The 15632-nt window shown below is 32.7% G+C and overlaps 2 protein-coding genes across 5 annotated transcripts; both read left to right on the plus strand.

Moving 5' to 3' along the window:
• Positions 1-1098: 1098 nt before the first annotated feature.
• LOC132031000 (rac-like GTP-binding protein ARAC7) lies at positions 1099-4111 on the plus strand. Of its 4 annotated transcripts, none has more exons than XR_009408154.1 (9): positions 1099-1358; positions 2030-2117; positions 2207-2316; positions 2779-2842; positions 2946-3010; positions 3100-3165; positions 3294-3400; positions 3755-3855; positions 3935-4111. XR_009408154.1 is itself a non-coding variant. In XM_059420829.1 (8 exons), the coding sequence occupies exons 1-8, from the start codon at positions 1260-1262 to the stop codon at positions 3783-3785; spliced, it is 633 nt and encodes a 210-aa protein (XP_059276812.1). In that variant the 5' UTR covers positions 1100-1259; the 3' UTR covers positions 3786-4111. The 4 variants fall into 4 exon arrangements, 2 of the variants coding, with proteins under 2 accessions (XP_059276812.1, XP_059276813.1); XR_009408153.1 differs by having other exon boundaries at positions 1100-1358; positions 3752-3855; XM_059420829.1 differs by having other exon boundaries at positions 1100-1358; positions 3752-4111.
• Positions 4112-5513: 1402 nt separating this feature from the next.
• LOC132031001 (cyclin-dependent kinase F-1-like) lies at positions 5514-10506 on the plus strand. The gene is made up of 2 exons (XM_059420831.1): positions 5514-6043; positions 9211-10506. The coding sequence occupies exons 1-2, from the start codon at positions 5558-5560 to the stop codon at positions 10135-10137; spliced, it is 1413 nt and encodes a 470-aa protein (XP_059276814.1). The 5' UTR covers positions 5514-5557; the 3' UTR covers positions 10138-10506.
• The last annotated feature ends 5126 nt before the right edge of the window (positions 10507-15632 follow it).

Raw genomic sequence — 15632 nt, forward strand, 5'->3', positions numbered from 1 at the left:
AACAACAAAAATAAGTAAAAAGCCATGTTTCAAAATTAAACATACGAACTTTTAGGCTTATAAGTCAAAAGTCATAAGCTCATCCAAACGGCTCAAAAATCTTGAATTACAAGTCAGGTTGTCAAAATTAAACAGTGGACTTTTTAAATTTGTCTACTTTGGTTAGAGGCCCCAGAAACGGCATTTTCTATTAACGGTCATGTGATTTGTAATATTTTATGTAGTCTTTAGATATGGACTTTCATTTCAAAAAATTTAAGACGTTCATGTTTAAATCACTTTAAGAATAGAATATCGTTCCTTGTATTTATGCCTCAGTCATTCGTTTTAGACAGAAAAGCAAGATTTTTAAGATTAAAATTTCGCATACGAAATAGTAACAAGTAAGGAGCAATGCAATTTAATTGGCAAATGAATAAACTTATCTACATTCAATGATTATATCAAACTACAACAGTTTATTATAATCAAGTTATAAAACTCTTCTTTTGGTACATAATCAAGTTATAATCTGAGATGAGAATGTGTGTAATAATTAACAAACTTAATTGATAACAGTGCATGCATATAAAGACGTATTCTATCCGTTTCAGTTTATATGATACTATTTTCTTATAAGTCAGTCCGAAAAAGAATGACAAATTTCTATATTTTGAAAGCAAGTAACTATATATATTTTTTCATTTGATCCTTAATGAGAAGCTTTCTAGTCAAACGGATGTTATAATATGTTTAAGACCACAATTTTCAAACGTTCATAATCACACAAATACTATGATATGTTTAAGACTATACATTTTAAAGTTCTCATTTCTTTATTAAACTTGATATCATTCAAACTATATCACATAAATTGGAGCAATGAAAGTATTTCATATATTTATTGAAATTTGGTAAACATCACATGCCAATAAATTTCTCCAATGTGCCCAAATAGAACCCAGCTAGTTATCACCAAACTCACCACGAAAGCCGTTTGTAGCCGTTAGTAACATGCATGATTGATGGTCCCATTTTTTAATAAAAGTAACCTTTAATTCTATCATCTCGAAAATTTTCAAATTTATTGAGAAGCTTTAATTAAAAGCCAAATCACACACCTATATTGACCCTTCACTTTATTTAATGTTTTCTTTTTGAAACACAAAAGAGGAGTGAACTAGTATATACATATCCATTTGTTTTTCTTCTTCTTTTCTGCTCTTCTTGAATCCTTCTTTAGAAAAGATTTTGTTTCTATACAACTTTTGTAGTTCAAGATGAATGTGTCAAAGTTCATCAAATGTGTCACTGTAGGTGATGGAGCTGTTGGAAAGACATGTATGTTAATTTGTTACACAAGTAACAGATTTCCCACTGTGAGTTTCTTGTTTGTTCCTTTCCATACTAAAGAAGCCTCTTTTTTTAGTCTTTTTTCTTATAACCGAAAAATTCTTGACGAAGCATAGTTTAAAACTCGGTGGATAATGAACCTGACTCCTTTAGGCTGATCTCCATTTAAATATGAGACTCTTATCAGATTTCGAACCCGTGATATGCGTCTAACATACACATCACACATGACACATTGCACTCTTACTGCGTAGAAGTAGCGCCCACTAGCCACTTTTCGTCTTGTCTTTGAAAATAGCCATTGCCATGGAATTTCGTATTCTGCTGCTGAAGCTCCATGACAATGCGGTGGAGTTTCGCATGTGAAATTTGGAACTTCATGAAGTAGCTATTTTTCAATTATAGGAGCAGAAAAATGGCTAGTTGTGAATATCACCCATCTTATTACTTCAACAAATCCCTGAGGACCTTTTTCTAATAAGCAAATTAAATACCTCAGTATTTTTATATATGCACCTTTGTTTTATGGTCAGCATATTTATGCATTTTCAAATGTGGGATTTCATGTTTTTTTCTCCAGGTTGTTATTTTGTCTTGGGAATTGATTTTCTTGATTTGCATTGAAGCATCCAGCTAGTATACAATGCAGTTAGTCTTGAAAAAATTGCATGTCTTTATAATTTGGGCATTTTTGCAGGATTACATTCCTACAGTGTTTGATAATTTCAGTGCTAATGTGGCTATGGATGGGAGAATTGTCAATTTGGGATTGTGGGACACTGCAGGTACTTCTTTAAATAGATTTAATTTCTTAAGTTTTGATTTGGGTGCTTAAGTATTTATCTTATGGATTTTATATTTGTGTGTTTGAAAGGTCAAGAAGATTATAGCAGGTTAAGACCATTAAGCTACAGAGGTGCAGACATATTTGTATTAGCTTTCTCTTTAATTAGTAGGGCAAGCTATGAAAATGTTCTCAAAAAGGTACAATCTTTTAAAACTTCAATTGCTTAATTTCATAAGGAAAATAATCTATTGTACGAAAGTGTCTTAATTTTATCATTTGTTATACTTTGGACCATTCATACCCTTGTTGTGTGCAAATAATCTCGTATTTTCTCTTGAATTTAACAAAGCTCCAACCTGAAATAGAAGTAATTCCAAATCATTGTCGTAAGTTGAGAAGTACATTTGAACCTTTTTCCTAAAGTATTTTGACATGTGCTGGAGCTTCAATAAAATCAAAGGGCAAATACAAAAACAATTTGCTAACAGTAAGGGTATAAGTAGGCCTAAATTATAAAGCTGGGTAAAATTAAGGCATTTCGTAGAGTAGAGCGGTATTTTTTACCCTTTTCCTGTTTCATAATAAAACCTTTCATTGAACAAAAATATGGTCACATCTGCAATTTTATTATTGAGTAGCTCTTTTTACTCTGTATGCAGTGGATGCCTGAACTTCGTCGTTTTGCACCTGATGTTCCAATTGTACTCGTTGGAACAAAGTTAGGTAAGCATCAAACTGATATAAATTTAGTAGGATTTTACTGTATTTCGAATTCCTAGTATCAAAACCTGAGATTTTGTGTCAATGTTTTTACTTATATGTACAGATCTTCGAGATGACAACCAATATTTAGCTGATCATATGAGCTCAAATGTCATTACACCTGCCCAAGTGCGTGTCGCCGTAGCAATATCATTTTCAAAATGCTTAATATAGATGGCACATCATAAGTATAACTCAATTCGCTTCAATTAATGCAGGGTGAGGAGCTAAGGAAACAAATTGGTGCTGCAGCTTATGTAGAATGCAGCTCTAAAACACAACAGGTATTTCAATTAACCTTATGGAAGTACATGCTATCGGCTAGACATTTTTTTGACATTTTGCTAGTATTTACGAAAGTTGTGTTATTGAACATCCCGTTCACTAAATTATTTTGTATGAATTTTTTCAGAATGTGAAAGCTGTTTTCGATACTGCAATCAAGGTTGTGCTTCAACCTCCTAGGAGGATGGAAGTGGCAAGTAAGAAAAGACACAGAAGCACAGGTTGCTCAATTGTGTAAGTGTAAACATTTTCTTATTCTGTGAAAGCTATAGTACTCTTTATCCATATTAGTCACTCCCTCTGTTTCAATTTATGTGACATAGTTTGACTAGACACGGAGTTTTAAATAAAATGAGAGATTCTTGAAACTTTGTATTTAGAGCCAGAATCTTAGTAGTGACAGACTTTAGAGTATTGTCTACTAAATGCACATTGTTGATCTTTTTTATGAAAGGCATTCTTACTTAAATGTTGAACCTTTATCAGCTCTCAAAAGTATTGTCTCAATGTATTAACAACTCCATGTTATGTTGATTCTCTATCTTCAACTTGTTCAATATAAAATGTCTCGTTTCTTTGCCATAGCAGGGGGATCGTATGCGGAGGCTGTGATGCTTAGGGAAACGTTAGGTGGATTTCGATGTTACATTATCCTATAGACTATTGAAACGAGCTTGGGACTGAGGCGTGTTCGAGTTCATCATGCAGGTTGTTTTTGTGGCACCAGAGGCTGGAGCTCATCAGAAGGAAATTAGCATTTCCTCCTTGGTGTGATGGCTCTAAGCTTGAAATATCTTGATAAAGCATTAGTTTTGTACCATAGCTAGCTTGTACAAAAGCATTGACAATTTGTTGATTCCCTCAGTCATGTCCTTTAAATATGTATGTGAGAATATTTGACAATGCGTGACCTGCTTTTAGTTCAGCTGACTGTCAATTTATGGTGTTCATACTTTCCAAAAATACCTCAAGATATGTATCGCATCCTCCAAATGTAGTACATTTTTGGAGGATCCAACACATACTTCTAAACAACGCCAAGACTTGGATCTAATGTCTGTTCATATAATTTTTATTTGCTCACACAATATTAGACTAAGGTACCACGTTCGCAATAACTTAAAATATTTAAATCGTGATCTTGCTAAAAAAGAATTAAGTCCGTCAATTACAAGAGAAATAACAAAAAAAGGGTCAGTTACTAAATACAACTAATACAAACACGAACAACAAGTGGAAATTTCACTATTATTCCACATAAAAAATGAATGACATCTTTTTATATTTAGTACTCCCTCCGTCTCACAATAAGTGTTACCTTAGCAAAAAACACGCATATTAAGGAACTAATAATGCAATGTGAAGTTTACTAAATTACCCATATATAATAAACACAAATTACTTTTTCCTCTTAGTTAAAGCATGCACAAGTAGTAATACTTTTTAACATTGGGAATCCAATAACACCAAGTTCCTACGTGATTTTTTCAATCATCATTTAGATGTTAATTTAACTTTTCAATTTCTGTCTAAAGGTAGAGTTGAAAAAACTAGTCAACTTATGTCTTGGTTTCCTAAGGTAACACTTAATATGGGACAAATTTTTCTGGCTAAGGTGACACTTATTATGGGATGGAAGGAATAATAATTTCACTTTAAATTTATCATTTTAGCCTTAATAAAATGATTTATAGCCACACAAATATCTATATTTTTTGGACCATAAATTTCAAAAATCTTACTCCCTCCTTCCTAAAAAGATTATTTTAATTTCCTCATTAGTTTGTCCAAAAAGATTGACACATTTCTATATTTTGAAAATAATTTAACTTTATGAGATGATTTACAACTGCAAAAATATCTAAAACTTATTTTGGACCACACATAATTCTGAAATTCTGTATCAAGTCAAACTAAGTAGGCGTTTGGCCATAGAAACCAAAAAAAAAAAAAATCACTTGTTTTGGAATTTTGGAGTTAGAGTTGGAGTTGTGTTTGGTCATAGTTTTTAAAATTATATTTTTTGTTGAAATGTAGTTGTTTTGATTGTGAAAAAGTTAAATTTTTTGAAAAACAATTTTTTTTTTTTTTTTGGAATTCCAAAATATCACTTCAAGTCATATTTGAAATTTTCATGACCAAATGCTGATTTAAAAAAAAAAGTGAATTTTTTTTTCGAAATAAAGTGAATAATTCTTATGGCAATCTTTTGACACAAAGGGAATATTACTTTCCTCCGTTCAAACACCCTGGTTATAAATGGGACTGAGGGATTAATATTTATGCTTAATCCATTCCAATTTCAATCTTCTTCTTCAAAAGTCAAAAAACACACCACCCCCAAAAAAAAAAAAAAAAAAAATCCAAGAAGAAGAAATCTCATCTCACAATATGGAGCAACCATCAACAAAGAGTTGGAGCATCTATACCCGACCCGAAATCACAACAAAATACGAAATCTTCAACCGTATCGGTGCCGGAGCATATTCCGATGTATACAAAGCTCGCCGGAAATCAGATTCCGTTACCGTTGCACTTAAAGAAATACATGATTACCAATCTGCTTTTCGTGAAATTGAAGCATTACAAACATTACAACATTGTCCAAACGTTGTCGTTTTATACGAGTATTTTTGGAGAGAAGATGAAGATGCTGTGCTTGTATTGGAATATTTGGATACGGATTTAGGGTGTTTGATTAAAGAAGCGAAGAATTGGGAAAATGGGTTGAGTTTTGGTGAGATTAAAAGATGGATGGTTCAGATTTTATGTGGGGTTGATGCTTGTCATAGGAATTCTATTGTACATAGAGATTTGAAGCCTCAGAATTTGTTGATTTCTAATGATGGGATCCTTAAATTAGCTGATTTTGGACAGGTGAGAGTTGTATCTGCTTTTTTACAGCTCCGTCTCAAATTATCTGTCGTGATTTCTAAAAATAGCTGTCTCGAATTATCTGTCGTGATTTCTAAAAATTGTTGTCTCAAATTATTTGTTCTTTTAGAAGTTCAAGACTAAATTAATTATTTTTTTCTCATTTCACCCTTAGGTGTTGTTTGATAGTTGGTTAGAGTAATGCATGTTGTATTAGTAATATATGGATTAGTTATGAGGGAATGTATGTATTGTTTATGCAGAGATTAGTTAGTTATGCAGGGTTTAGTTATTCCACCTTTAATCCAGCATAAAATAATACATTGATTCCATCACAACTTATACATATATTAGTTATGTGGGTTTTTAAATTGCAAACCAAACACCGTATTAATCCATGATTACCAATCTGCCCTTTGGGAAATTGAAGCATTACAAACATTACAACATTGTCCAAACGTTGTCGGATCTTACGAATATTTTTGGAGAGAAGATGAAGATGGTGTGTTGGAGTTAGAGTATTTGGATACGGATTTGAGTTGTTTGATAAAAGAAGCAAAGAAACGAGAAAATGGGTTGAGTTTTGGTGAGATCAAAAGATGGAGTCATAGGAATTCTATTGTACATAGAGATTTGAAGCCTCAGAATTTGTTGATTTCCAATGATGGGATCCTTAAATTAGCTTATTTTGGACAGGTAATCATTTTTTATCTGTCGTGCTTTCTAAATGTAGTTAGAAATTATTTGTTGTATTAAAATTTTAAAATACAATTAATTACTCCCTTTATCCCATTTTATGTGGCACACTTTGGATTTCGAGAGACGAACAGTTTAATTTTGCCTGTAAATTCAGGCATGAAAGCATTTTTTTATCTGCTTTTTGTATTTGTCGTGCTTTCTAAATATAATTATCTCATGTTATTTGTTGTTTTAAAAGTTCAAGATACAAGTTAACCACTCTCTCGTTTCAATTTTTGTTTGTCTAATTTTGACTTTGCGCCGAGTTTAAGAAAGTAAAAAGGACTTTTGCATCTTGTGGTCAACTAAAGATGAATATACCAAAATGCCCTTTAATTCTGTGGTCTTAAATATGCCACGTGAAAAGTTGAAATTAAAGAGTTGTCAAAAAAAGAAAAGAGACGTTCTTTTTTAAACAGACTAAAAAGGAAAATAGGACAAACAAATTGAAACCCTTCAGCATTGTCCAAACGTTGTCATTTTATACGAGTATTTCTGGAGAGAAGATGAAGATGCTGTATTGGTATTGGATACGGATTTTGGTTGTTTGATTAAAGAAGCGAAGAATTGGGGAAATGGGTTGAGTTTTGGTGAGATTAAGAGATGGATGGTTCAGGTTTTATGTGGAGTTGATGGTTGTCATAGGAATTCTATTGTACATAGAGATTTGAAACCTGAGAATTTGTTGATTTCTAATGATGGGATCGTAAATTAGCTGATTTTGGACAGGTAATCATTTTTTATCTTTCGTGCTTTCTAAATATAGTTGTCTCAAATTATTTGTCGTTTTAGAAGTTCAAGATTAATCATTTTTTTCTCATTTCACCCTTAGTGGTTGTTTGGTGGCTAGTTAGAGTTATGTATGTATTAGTAATACGTGGATAAGTTATGAGAGAATCTATGTATTATTTTATGCAGGGATTAGTTATTCATGTATTTGTTATTCCACCTTTTATCATGCATAAAACAATAGAGATTTGAAGCCTGGCAATTTGTTGATTTCTAATGATGGGATCTTCAAATTAGCTGATTTTGGACAGGTGATCATTTGTTTTCTGCTTGTTTTGGCTGAAGGATGTTAAATTAATCAATTGAATATTTGAGGGCATTTAATGATATTTCTGATTTATTTGAGCTTAAAAACAAGCTTTCACTTGGCTTAAAGCTCGCGAAGGTTTGAATTTTAATATTTGATTCTCTTATAATTTTCATTTTTTTATTACTCCCTCTGTCCCAATTTATTTGGTACTTTTCGCTTCTCGAGATTCAAACTGCATAAACTTTGACTAACCTAAACTTTGACTAACATTTTTAGATGTATTTTTTAATTGATATGAGAAAAATTGCAACTTATAGTACGTTTCATATAGTTTTCAAATATATAAATTTTAATGTTAAAATATTGAGTTAATCTAATCCAATTTAGCTTCAAAGTTTAGTCGAATTGACTCTCGAAAAGCGAAAAGTGCCACATAAATTGGGACGGAGGGAGTAGTAGAATTTTGATTGCAATGCTTACATAACTACAGGTGCAGATCGCTTCAATTACAACTTCTTAAAAGACCACTTTAAACAAGAATCTTAGTAGGCGTTTGCATATAGATTTGGTTGAAACTTGGAAAAAAAAAAAGAATTTGTAGTGAAGTTGAAAAACGGTTTTTGGAAGTTGAAGTTGTGTTTAGACATGCATTTCACTTGAAAAAGAGTTGAAGTTCTGTCAGGGGGCAAACTTCTGACTTGAAAAACTCATCTTCAAAAACTTACCAAAAGAATCATTCTAATGTATAACCAAACAATGTTCTGAAAAAAAAAAAAAGGAAAAAATTATCTATGTCCAAACGGGCTCTTAGGATATAAATCTAAAGATATCCTCTGAGGTACCCATTCAGGCATTCACTAAGCTCCTCATTTGAGTTAGTAGCTTTATACAAAAAGGTGAATCGGAATATAGAATCACTATGTGTGATCTTATTATATATTTATACATTTCCCGTTTGTTGCAAATGTAATCCACGTAGACCTAGCCAAAGACAGGACACAGTGGAAGATACTAATTAGTTGAGTATATGTTTTAGTCATATTACTATGTTACTTTAGATCCTATGCTTTCTAGAAGTCTTTTAGCCTTGTAAGAAATTTATGTGTCAGTAGAAATATAGAGAACTTATTTGTATAATTTTGGTCTAAGATGAGTTTAAATGGAGAAACATGGTCATTGTCGATTCATATTGCAGACCCTAACTTGTTTGAACTGCAGCATAGTAGTTGTTATTGTTGATTGTATGTGTACATAGTCCCGACCAAAAGCAATAGGTTCGATTGATCCCCTCTGGCTTATATGCGTAACCTTTTTTCTCACAATTCTTGGGCCCATGTGGGTTAATGTTCTTTTCCTTCTCAATACGTGATTTTGCTTCTTCTTATCAACACAGGCTAGGATACTACTGGCCCCCGGGTTCGTAGCTAATGACAATCAACAGCCATATGTACAGAGCACTCCTTATCAGGCAACTATGGCCGGTCCATCACATTTCAAACACATCTCAGATGTGTCTTCTGAAGGAGGTCTATTTATTGAAGGGCCTCTGGTTCAAGCAGACCGTCCTGGAGAGTCGGATGAGTTGAGATTCAAGTCCTTCGATGACACTGATAAAGATAGTAATATTCAAGATGGGGACACTTCCTGTCTAGCTACAGGCACCATGAGTAACGTCGAGGAAGATCTCTTACCGGGTACATATTCCTATGATGTTGACGATGGCGAACACGATTGTTATCCTCCACTTACGTCCTGTGTCGGAACTCGTTGGTACAGGGCACCTGAGCTACTATATGGATCCACGAATTACGGGCCGGAGATTGATTTGTGGTCACTAGGTTGTATTTTTGCAGAGGTTTTGCGTTTGGAGCCACTTTTTCCCGGAAATTCTGACATAGATCAACTAGGCAGAATTTTTAGCGTTCTGGGGAACTTATCTGAAGAAGTCTGGCCTGGTTGTGCAGATCTTCCTGATTACAAGATAATTTCATTCGGTAAAGTAGATAAACCGACTGGTTTAGAAGCATGTCTATCCAACAGGTCGACTGACGAAATTCTTCTCGTCAAAAAGTTGCTGTGTTTTGACCCAGCTGGTAGAGCTACTGCAATGGAATTACTCCATGACAAGTATCTGAATGAAGCTCCTTTGGCGGTCCCATCGTCTGAACTGAGGATTCCCTCCAAACATAGCTCTCAGTATGAAGATTCGCCTGATGAATTGGGTGGTCGTAGTGATCTAAACTCTGACTCGGACTTTGATGATTTTGGCCCAACGAAAGTTTCGACCACCAATCATGGTTTCTCAATTCAGTTTTCTTGAGCTGGAAAGTCCATTTTTTTTTCCAGAATTTGTTTTCTTTTTGCCCAAAATACCGTGACCTAAACTGTCCTCACAGAATGGTTGAGTTCCTGCGTGCCATGGGATGATCACGCGATCGTCTTTTTCTGCAAACTATCTATAACTCTGCAGCACTTCATATATTTGTTGGAGGAGATTCTTCTTAAGGTTTTGCAAGTTGTAACAATTGTTGCTTCCACTGTTGGAATAGCAATAGAGAAACTGAGACATATATATGTACTATAATACTATATATTATCATTGTTTATGTGCTGAAGGAAACTTCTTAGGTTGTGCTACTCTACTTGAATAAAATGGTCCCTGTGCTTCAAGGGCATTCCTTTTCCCAAATCTTTTGGTATTAAATTTTCCTCAAAGGTTATCATCAGCATATGTTGCTCGTCTCAGACTCTCCAAAAATATTGTTGTGTACCCCTGTCGGATTCTCACTGCTTTTGGAGTATCCCATATGCACCAGCGTCATTTGTAAGAGTCGAGCAACAGAGTCAGTACCTTTGCTTGCAGCCTCTAAAGCACAATAGAGTAAAGAATTATGTAAAGCAATTTATTCCTTACAAATTGCAGCCACTTCTTAGTCTTAAAACTCAAGATTTTGCTCTCATTTTGCACGGGAAATTTTATTTTCAAATTGCCATGAACTCCTCAAAATTTGAAATGTGGAAGTGATCTTGTTTTATTCAAAACACTTTATCTTCCTTTAGTCATGTTAAAGATGTTCTCAGAAACTTTTGTTTGGTGGAAGAAAGTTTGTGATTTGAAACAACACATGATTGACATATTTATACCCTGGTAACATTCATTTATTTCTCTTTCTCTCACTTTCCTTGGTAGGGAAAACAATTTTTCTTCTCAAAATAGTCCCTCAAGTCTGAGGTTTCACTCAAAATGATCCCTAATGTATGGGTGGTTTGCACAAATCGCATCTTTTAGTATCATCGTTTAAATTTTGACCCCGTTTTTAAAAGTATTGCAAGAATATAATCGCGGCCAACATTAGGTAGTAAAATCCTAATGATCGCCGGAATCTTAAATTGATAGGCAAAATTTGCCCTGTCATTAAACGTAGAGGATTCTCGAAATCTATGGCCAAATTCTAACGATCATTCGGGATTTAGCCACAAATCCTGGTGATTCCAAATTGATGGATAAAATTTGCCCTGTCAGAATTCATGGTGGATTACGACCACAACACTTGCAAAGAAGATGAAGGAGGAGGATGAGTAGCAGCAGCGCAAGTTCTACATATGTCTATATTTGCATTACTCTTCTTAACGGGACCAAAAGTTAAATATCGATCCTCAATGAAATGAAAATTCGTACTAAATGTATCACATTCATGTTCAACGTCAACTCACCCGACGAATTTACCCAATTTAGCTCTCCCTAAAAAGGAATAATTTCCATTTTCGAAAGTAAAATTCGAGATTTTTGATTAAGGGCGGTCATCTTTCGTCTTTTCCTCTTTCACTATTTACTATCGATTTTTCAAGAAAAAAGAAACAACCACACATTCTTTGCTCCCATTTGAATTCCTAGTTAATCACCATTCACCAACCATGCTCATAATCAAGTAGTAGTAAAATTAGACAAAAGTCAACATTTACCCTGTGTGATAAAAAATAATCACGTGTTCTCGAGCCCACACATTTCCCGCTCTTCTCTTCCCAAGTTAACATCGTGCTGAAAGCCATGACACGTGTCATAATTCCATTGGTTACTGCATTTTATGGGTGTAGTGTCAGCTTATATAATGCTACTCTCTTCATCATTTCAAGAAAATGCAGATTAATTAGGAATTGAAGATTCAACGCAGCTAGACGTTCTTTTTAAAAAGAAAATTAAAAAAACAAACTTTATATATATTCATAATGTACGAAAAAGGAAGTTACTACTCCTGAAAGAAGTGTCTATGTTTTGACTGATACAGAATTAAGAAGAAAAAAAAAAGATTTTTTGTAACATACCCAAGGTGCTCTTAGTTTTCACTTTTATTTTATTTAGTAAGCATTTGGCCATGAAAATTACATATTTTTCACTTTATTTGAAATTTTGAAATTGGAGTTGAAGATGGAGTTGTGTTTGGTTATAATTTGTAACATATCAAAGGTGCTCTTATTTTTCACTTTTTATTTTATTTAGTAGGCGTTTGGCCATGAAAATTAAATATTTTCACTTTATTTGGAATTTTGAAGTTAGAGTTGTGTTTGGTTATGGTTTTTGTAAAGAATATTTGTTTGTTTGAATGCACTACAAGTGAAAAAAAAATGGAGGGAAATGTGAAAATATGGTTTTAGAAGTTTTTCAAATTCTAGATATAATTGTATTTGAGATTTTCATGATCAAACGTTGGTTTTCAAAAAATTCTGAAAAAGTGAAAAAAATTCATGGCCAAACGGGTGTTTAGTATGATGATTATCATAATTGAGAACTCATATGGTAGACCTCAACTTGTTATGACGTATTTATTCCTATACAAACATATCATTAAATATAAAATAGGAAGTTTAAAGTTTTTTCTCCGTTAACAACATAAAAAGAGAATCACATAGAATGAAATATAGTACATCATAATTTAGTGTGTTTGGTGTTGAGGGGGTGTATTTTATTTTCTTTTGAAATTGTTTTTAATTTTGGTGCGTTCGGTATTGCGGCAATATTTTTTTCTTTTTGAAATTATTTTCTAGTATTGTACGAGGATGCTTTATGACAAAACAAAAAGTACTTAGGATGCTATATATTTCCTTTAAGAAATAATTTTCAATGAAATAAAAAAAATAGCTTCTCTCACTTGTGACATTTTAATTTTCCTCTAGCACAACCTCTATATAACTTGCTCTAACCAATAATTAGATATTTACTTCTCAAGAGTTTTATCAAAACACTGTTCAGCCGTTGATATTGTTATTAATTGTTAAAAATATTTTTTCTTCCAACTAATCAAACACGCTGATTATAAATAGAAATTAGCTTCTTCTTTTTTTTAAAAAGAAAAATCATATTTCTTCAAACATAACACACCCAAGTTGCAATTTGTAATAACTCAATTTTCTGATGAATTAGAAGAAAAATTTTAATGGTACTCTTTATCAAATAGTAGTAATGAAATTGTCATCTTATTTAGATGATGAAGGAGCATGGGGAAAAGACAAAGAGCCCGTGTGGCTTAGCTGATTTTAAGTAGATGATAAACATTAGCGCTGATGAGTACTTTTAAGTGTTGAAACTGATTTAATAAGTAAGCAGTTATGTGTTTAGGTAAAAGTGCTGAAACTGATAATAAGCAGTTGAAGTGTTTGACAAAAAAGTGATGATAAGCATATTTTTCTGTTAAAATGACTTTAATGTCCTTAAAGTTATTTAAGGTAATAAGAACATAATTTTACAAGATTTTAAGTTCCATTTATTTCAAATACGAATAATTTTTGTCTCGCTTTAGTTTTACTACAAAATTGATTAGATAAAATTATTTTTATTTATAAATTATCTTATAAATAAGCTAAAATATAATCATAAGCAATAAAAGTTCACAACAAAACATATCTTGTTTATCATCACTGCAAATTATATACTAATGCTAAAAAGAATGCACTGGAACGCAAGCATAAGTAAAAAATACATATACGACATTATTTATCAAGAAGGAAACAAAAAAATATGAGAGGTTCAAGAAAAATTTGAAAATGCACCAGGATGCATCTTCATAAAACAAAATGCAAGAGAAGAGATAAATTTATTACCCCAAATAATACTAATGATAGAGCTGTTGTTAACGTTTAAGGTATGGATAGGTTTGGAGAATTTGCAGAACAGATGCTAACGGGTTAGGGGTCTTGATTTAGGAAGATGTATTTAAGGGATTGCATAAGATTATTAGGGATAAAATTTTAAAAGGATTGGTCAAACCAAAAGTGCTCATAAGCTATAAAATCATAAGCTGGGGATGACCAACTTATGACTTATGACTTATGTCTTATTTTGACTTATAAGCACCTAACTTATAAGAACTTTTAACGTCTACCAAATGCGTAGATAAGTTAAAAAGTGCTTATAAGCTGGTCTCAGCCAAACACTCTCAAACATGCATTCTAATCCTCTTGTGATGACGGTCAGATATAATCCTATAAGGCTTCTATCAATTAAAGCCGTTAGATTAATTCTCCCCTTTTCCTTTTGTATATACGTACACATACACACACATATACGATTGTCTGTCGGTATTTTCGATTGAATTTTTATTGAATTAGGTGAATAAGTTAAGTGCAAATTTAGTCTTGTTTTGGAGCAACCGTTAATAGGAAAGGTATTTTTAGAATTATTGGATAGTTGAGGGCATTTTTTTGCCAAAAATATAACGACAAAGATATTTTTAAGCCAATAACCTAACATTGTGTAAATTTGATTTATTTCAAATAGTTCAGGGGTATTTTTAGCCCCTTTCGCAATAATTAGAGGGTCATCTTACTTAGATTATGAAGGAGCATGCACACTTTCTAATAATCTCATGATCAACGGTGAGATATAGTCCCACAACTAGAGCTGTCAATATGGGCTTGGCCGTGGTACAATTTACCAACAACCCTTTATTTAAGTAGGGTTGAAATTTAATATTTCTTTGGCCCGTATAGAAGTGAGGCTCAAAGCCCGGCCTCTCGCCGCCTCAAGGGTTGGGTTGAGGCCAGAAAAGAATAATAAATTAATTAATTTTTTAAAAAATATAAGTAAATTAAACAAAAAGATAAAAAGTAGTGAGAAAAAAAAAGAATGTATTTACTACTAAGTAGTAAATTAGAAACTAGAGTAATACTTTTTAGTCTTAGAATTTATATTATGTTTAATTTCTTTAGAACGTGATCTGAATTAGTGATAAAAAATAATAATTTATATTTGTTCTCTTAAATTTTTTTCTTCTATGATATGAATTTGCGCAAGAATGGGTTGTAGAAGATTCTATTTCATATTACAAACGTCTCATTTTCAAATTGTACCAAAAATCACTTAGAAAATATTATTTCGGAAGAAGAAAAAAACTTAAAAAAATTTCGTCTAGCTCTAGGCCGCTTTTTAGGGTCAGGCATTTGAAAGCCGCCATTTTTGTGCCCTTCAATTAGGGTCGGCCCGTCCCTGGCCCCATTTATTTAATGGGCATACTTTTGAGAATTTTGGATTGAGTTGGTACAGGTCCCATATTAACACCTCTACCCACAATGCTTCTATGAATTTATGCCGTTAGATTAATTCTCCCCATATCAACCGCACGATTAAAATCGTTTACAAAATCATACCGTCTAGTAATTACAAAATTGAATTTCAAAAGCTAGAGAGAGTAGGAAAAAGACATATATGCTTATTCATGTTTTTCAATCGAACTTTTGTTGAATTAGGTGAATAATTTAAGGGTAAAATCGGTCCTTTTTTCCTTGTTTTTGAATAAACGTTATTAAAAAGTTTTTTTTTTC

The sequence above is a fragment of the Lycium ferocissimum genome, chromosome 9, assembly GCF_029784015.1.
Source record: "Lycium ferocissimum isolate CSIRO_LF1 chromosome 9, AGI_CSIRO_Lferr_CH_V1, whole genome shotgun sequence".
In the NCBI taxonomy this organism is placed as follows: Eukaryota; Viridiplantae; Streptophyta; class Magnoliopsida; order Solanales; family Solanaceae; genus Lycium; species Lycium ferocissimum.

Bases quoted from the DNA above. Each gene is read 5' to 3' on its own strand.
- LOC132031000 (XM_059420829.1), top strand. From the start codon at position 1,260: ATGAATGTGTCAAAGTTCATCAAATGTGTCACTGTAGGTGATGGAGCT. The intron at 3,011-3,099 runs GTGCGTGTCGCC...CAATTAATGCAG, and splicing joins ATGTCATTACACCTGCCCAA to GGTGAGGAGCTAAGGAAACA. The intron at 3,166-3,293 runs GTATTTCAATTA...GAATTTTTTCAG, and splicing joins GCAGCTCTAAAACACAACAG to AATGTGAAAGCTGTTTTCGA.
- LOC132031001 (XM_059420831.1), top strand. From the start codon at position 5,558: ATGGAGCAACCATCAACAAAGAGTTGGAGCATCTATACCCGACCCGAA. The intron at 6,044-9,210 runs GTGAGAGTTGTA...TTATCAACACAG, and splicing joins AATTAGCTGATTTTGGACAG to GCTAGGATACTACTGGCCCC.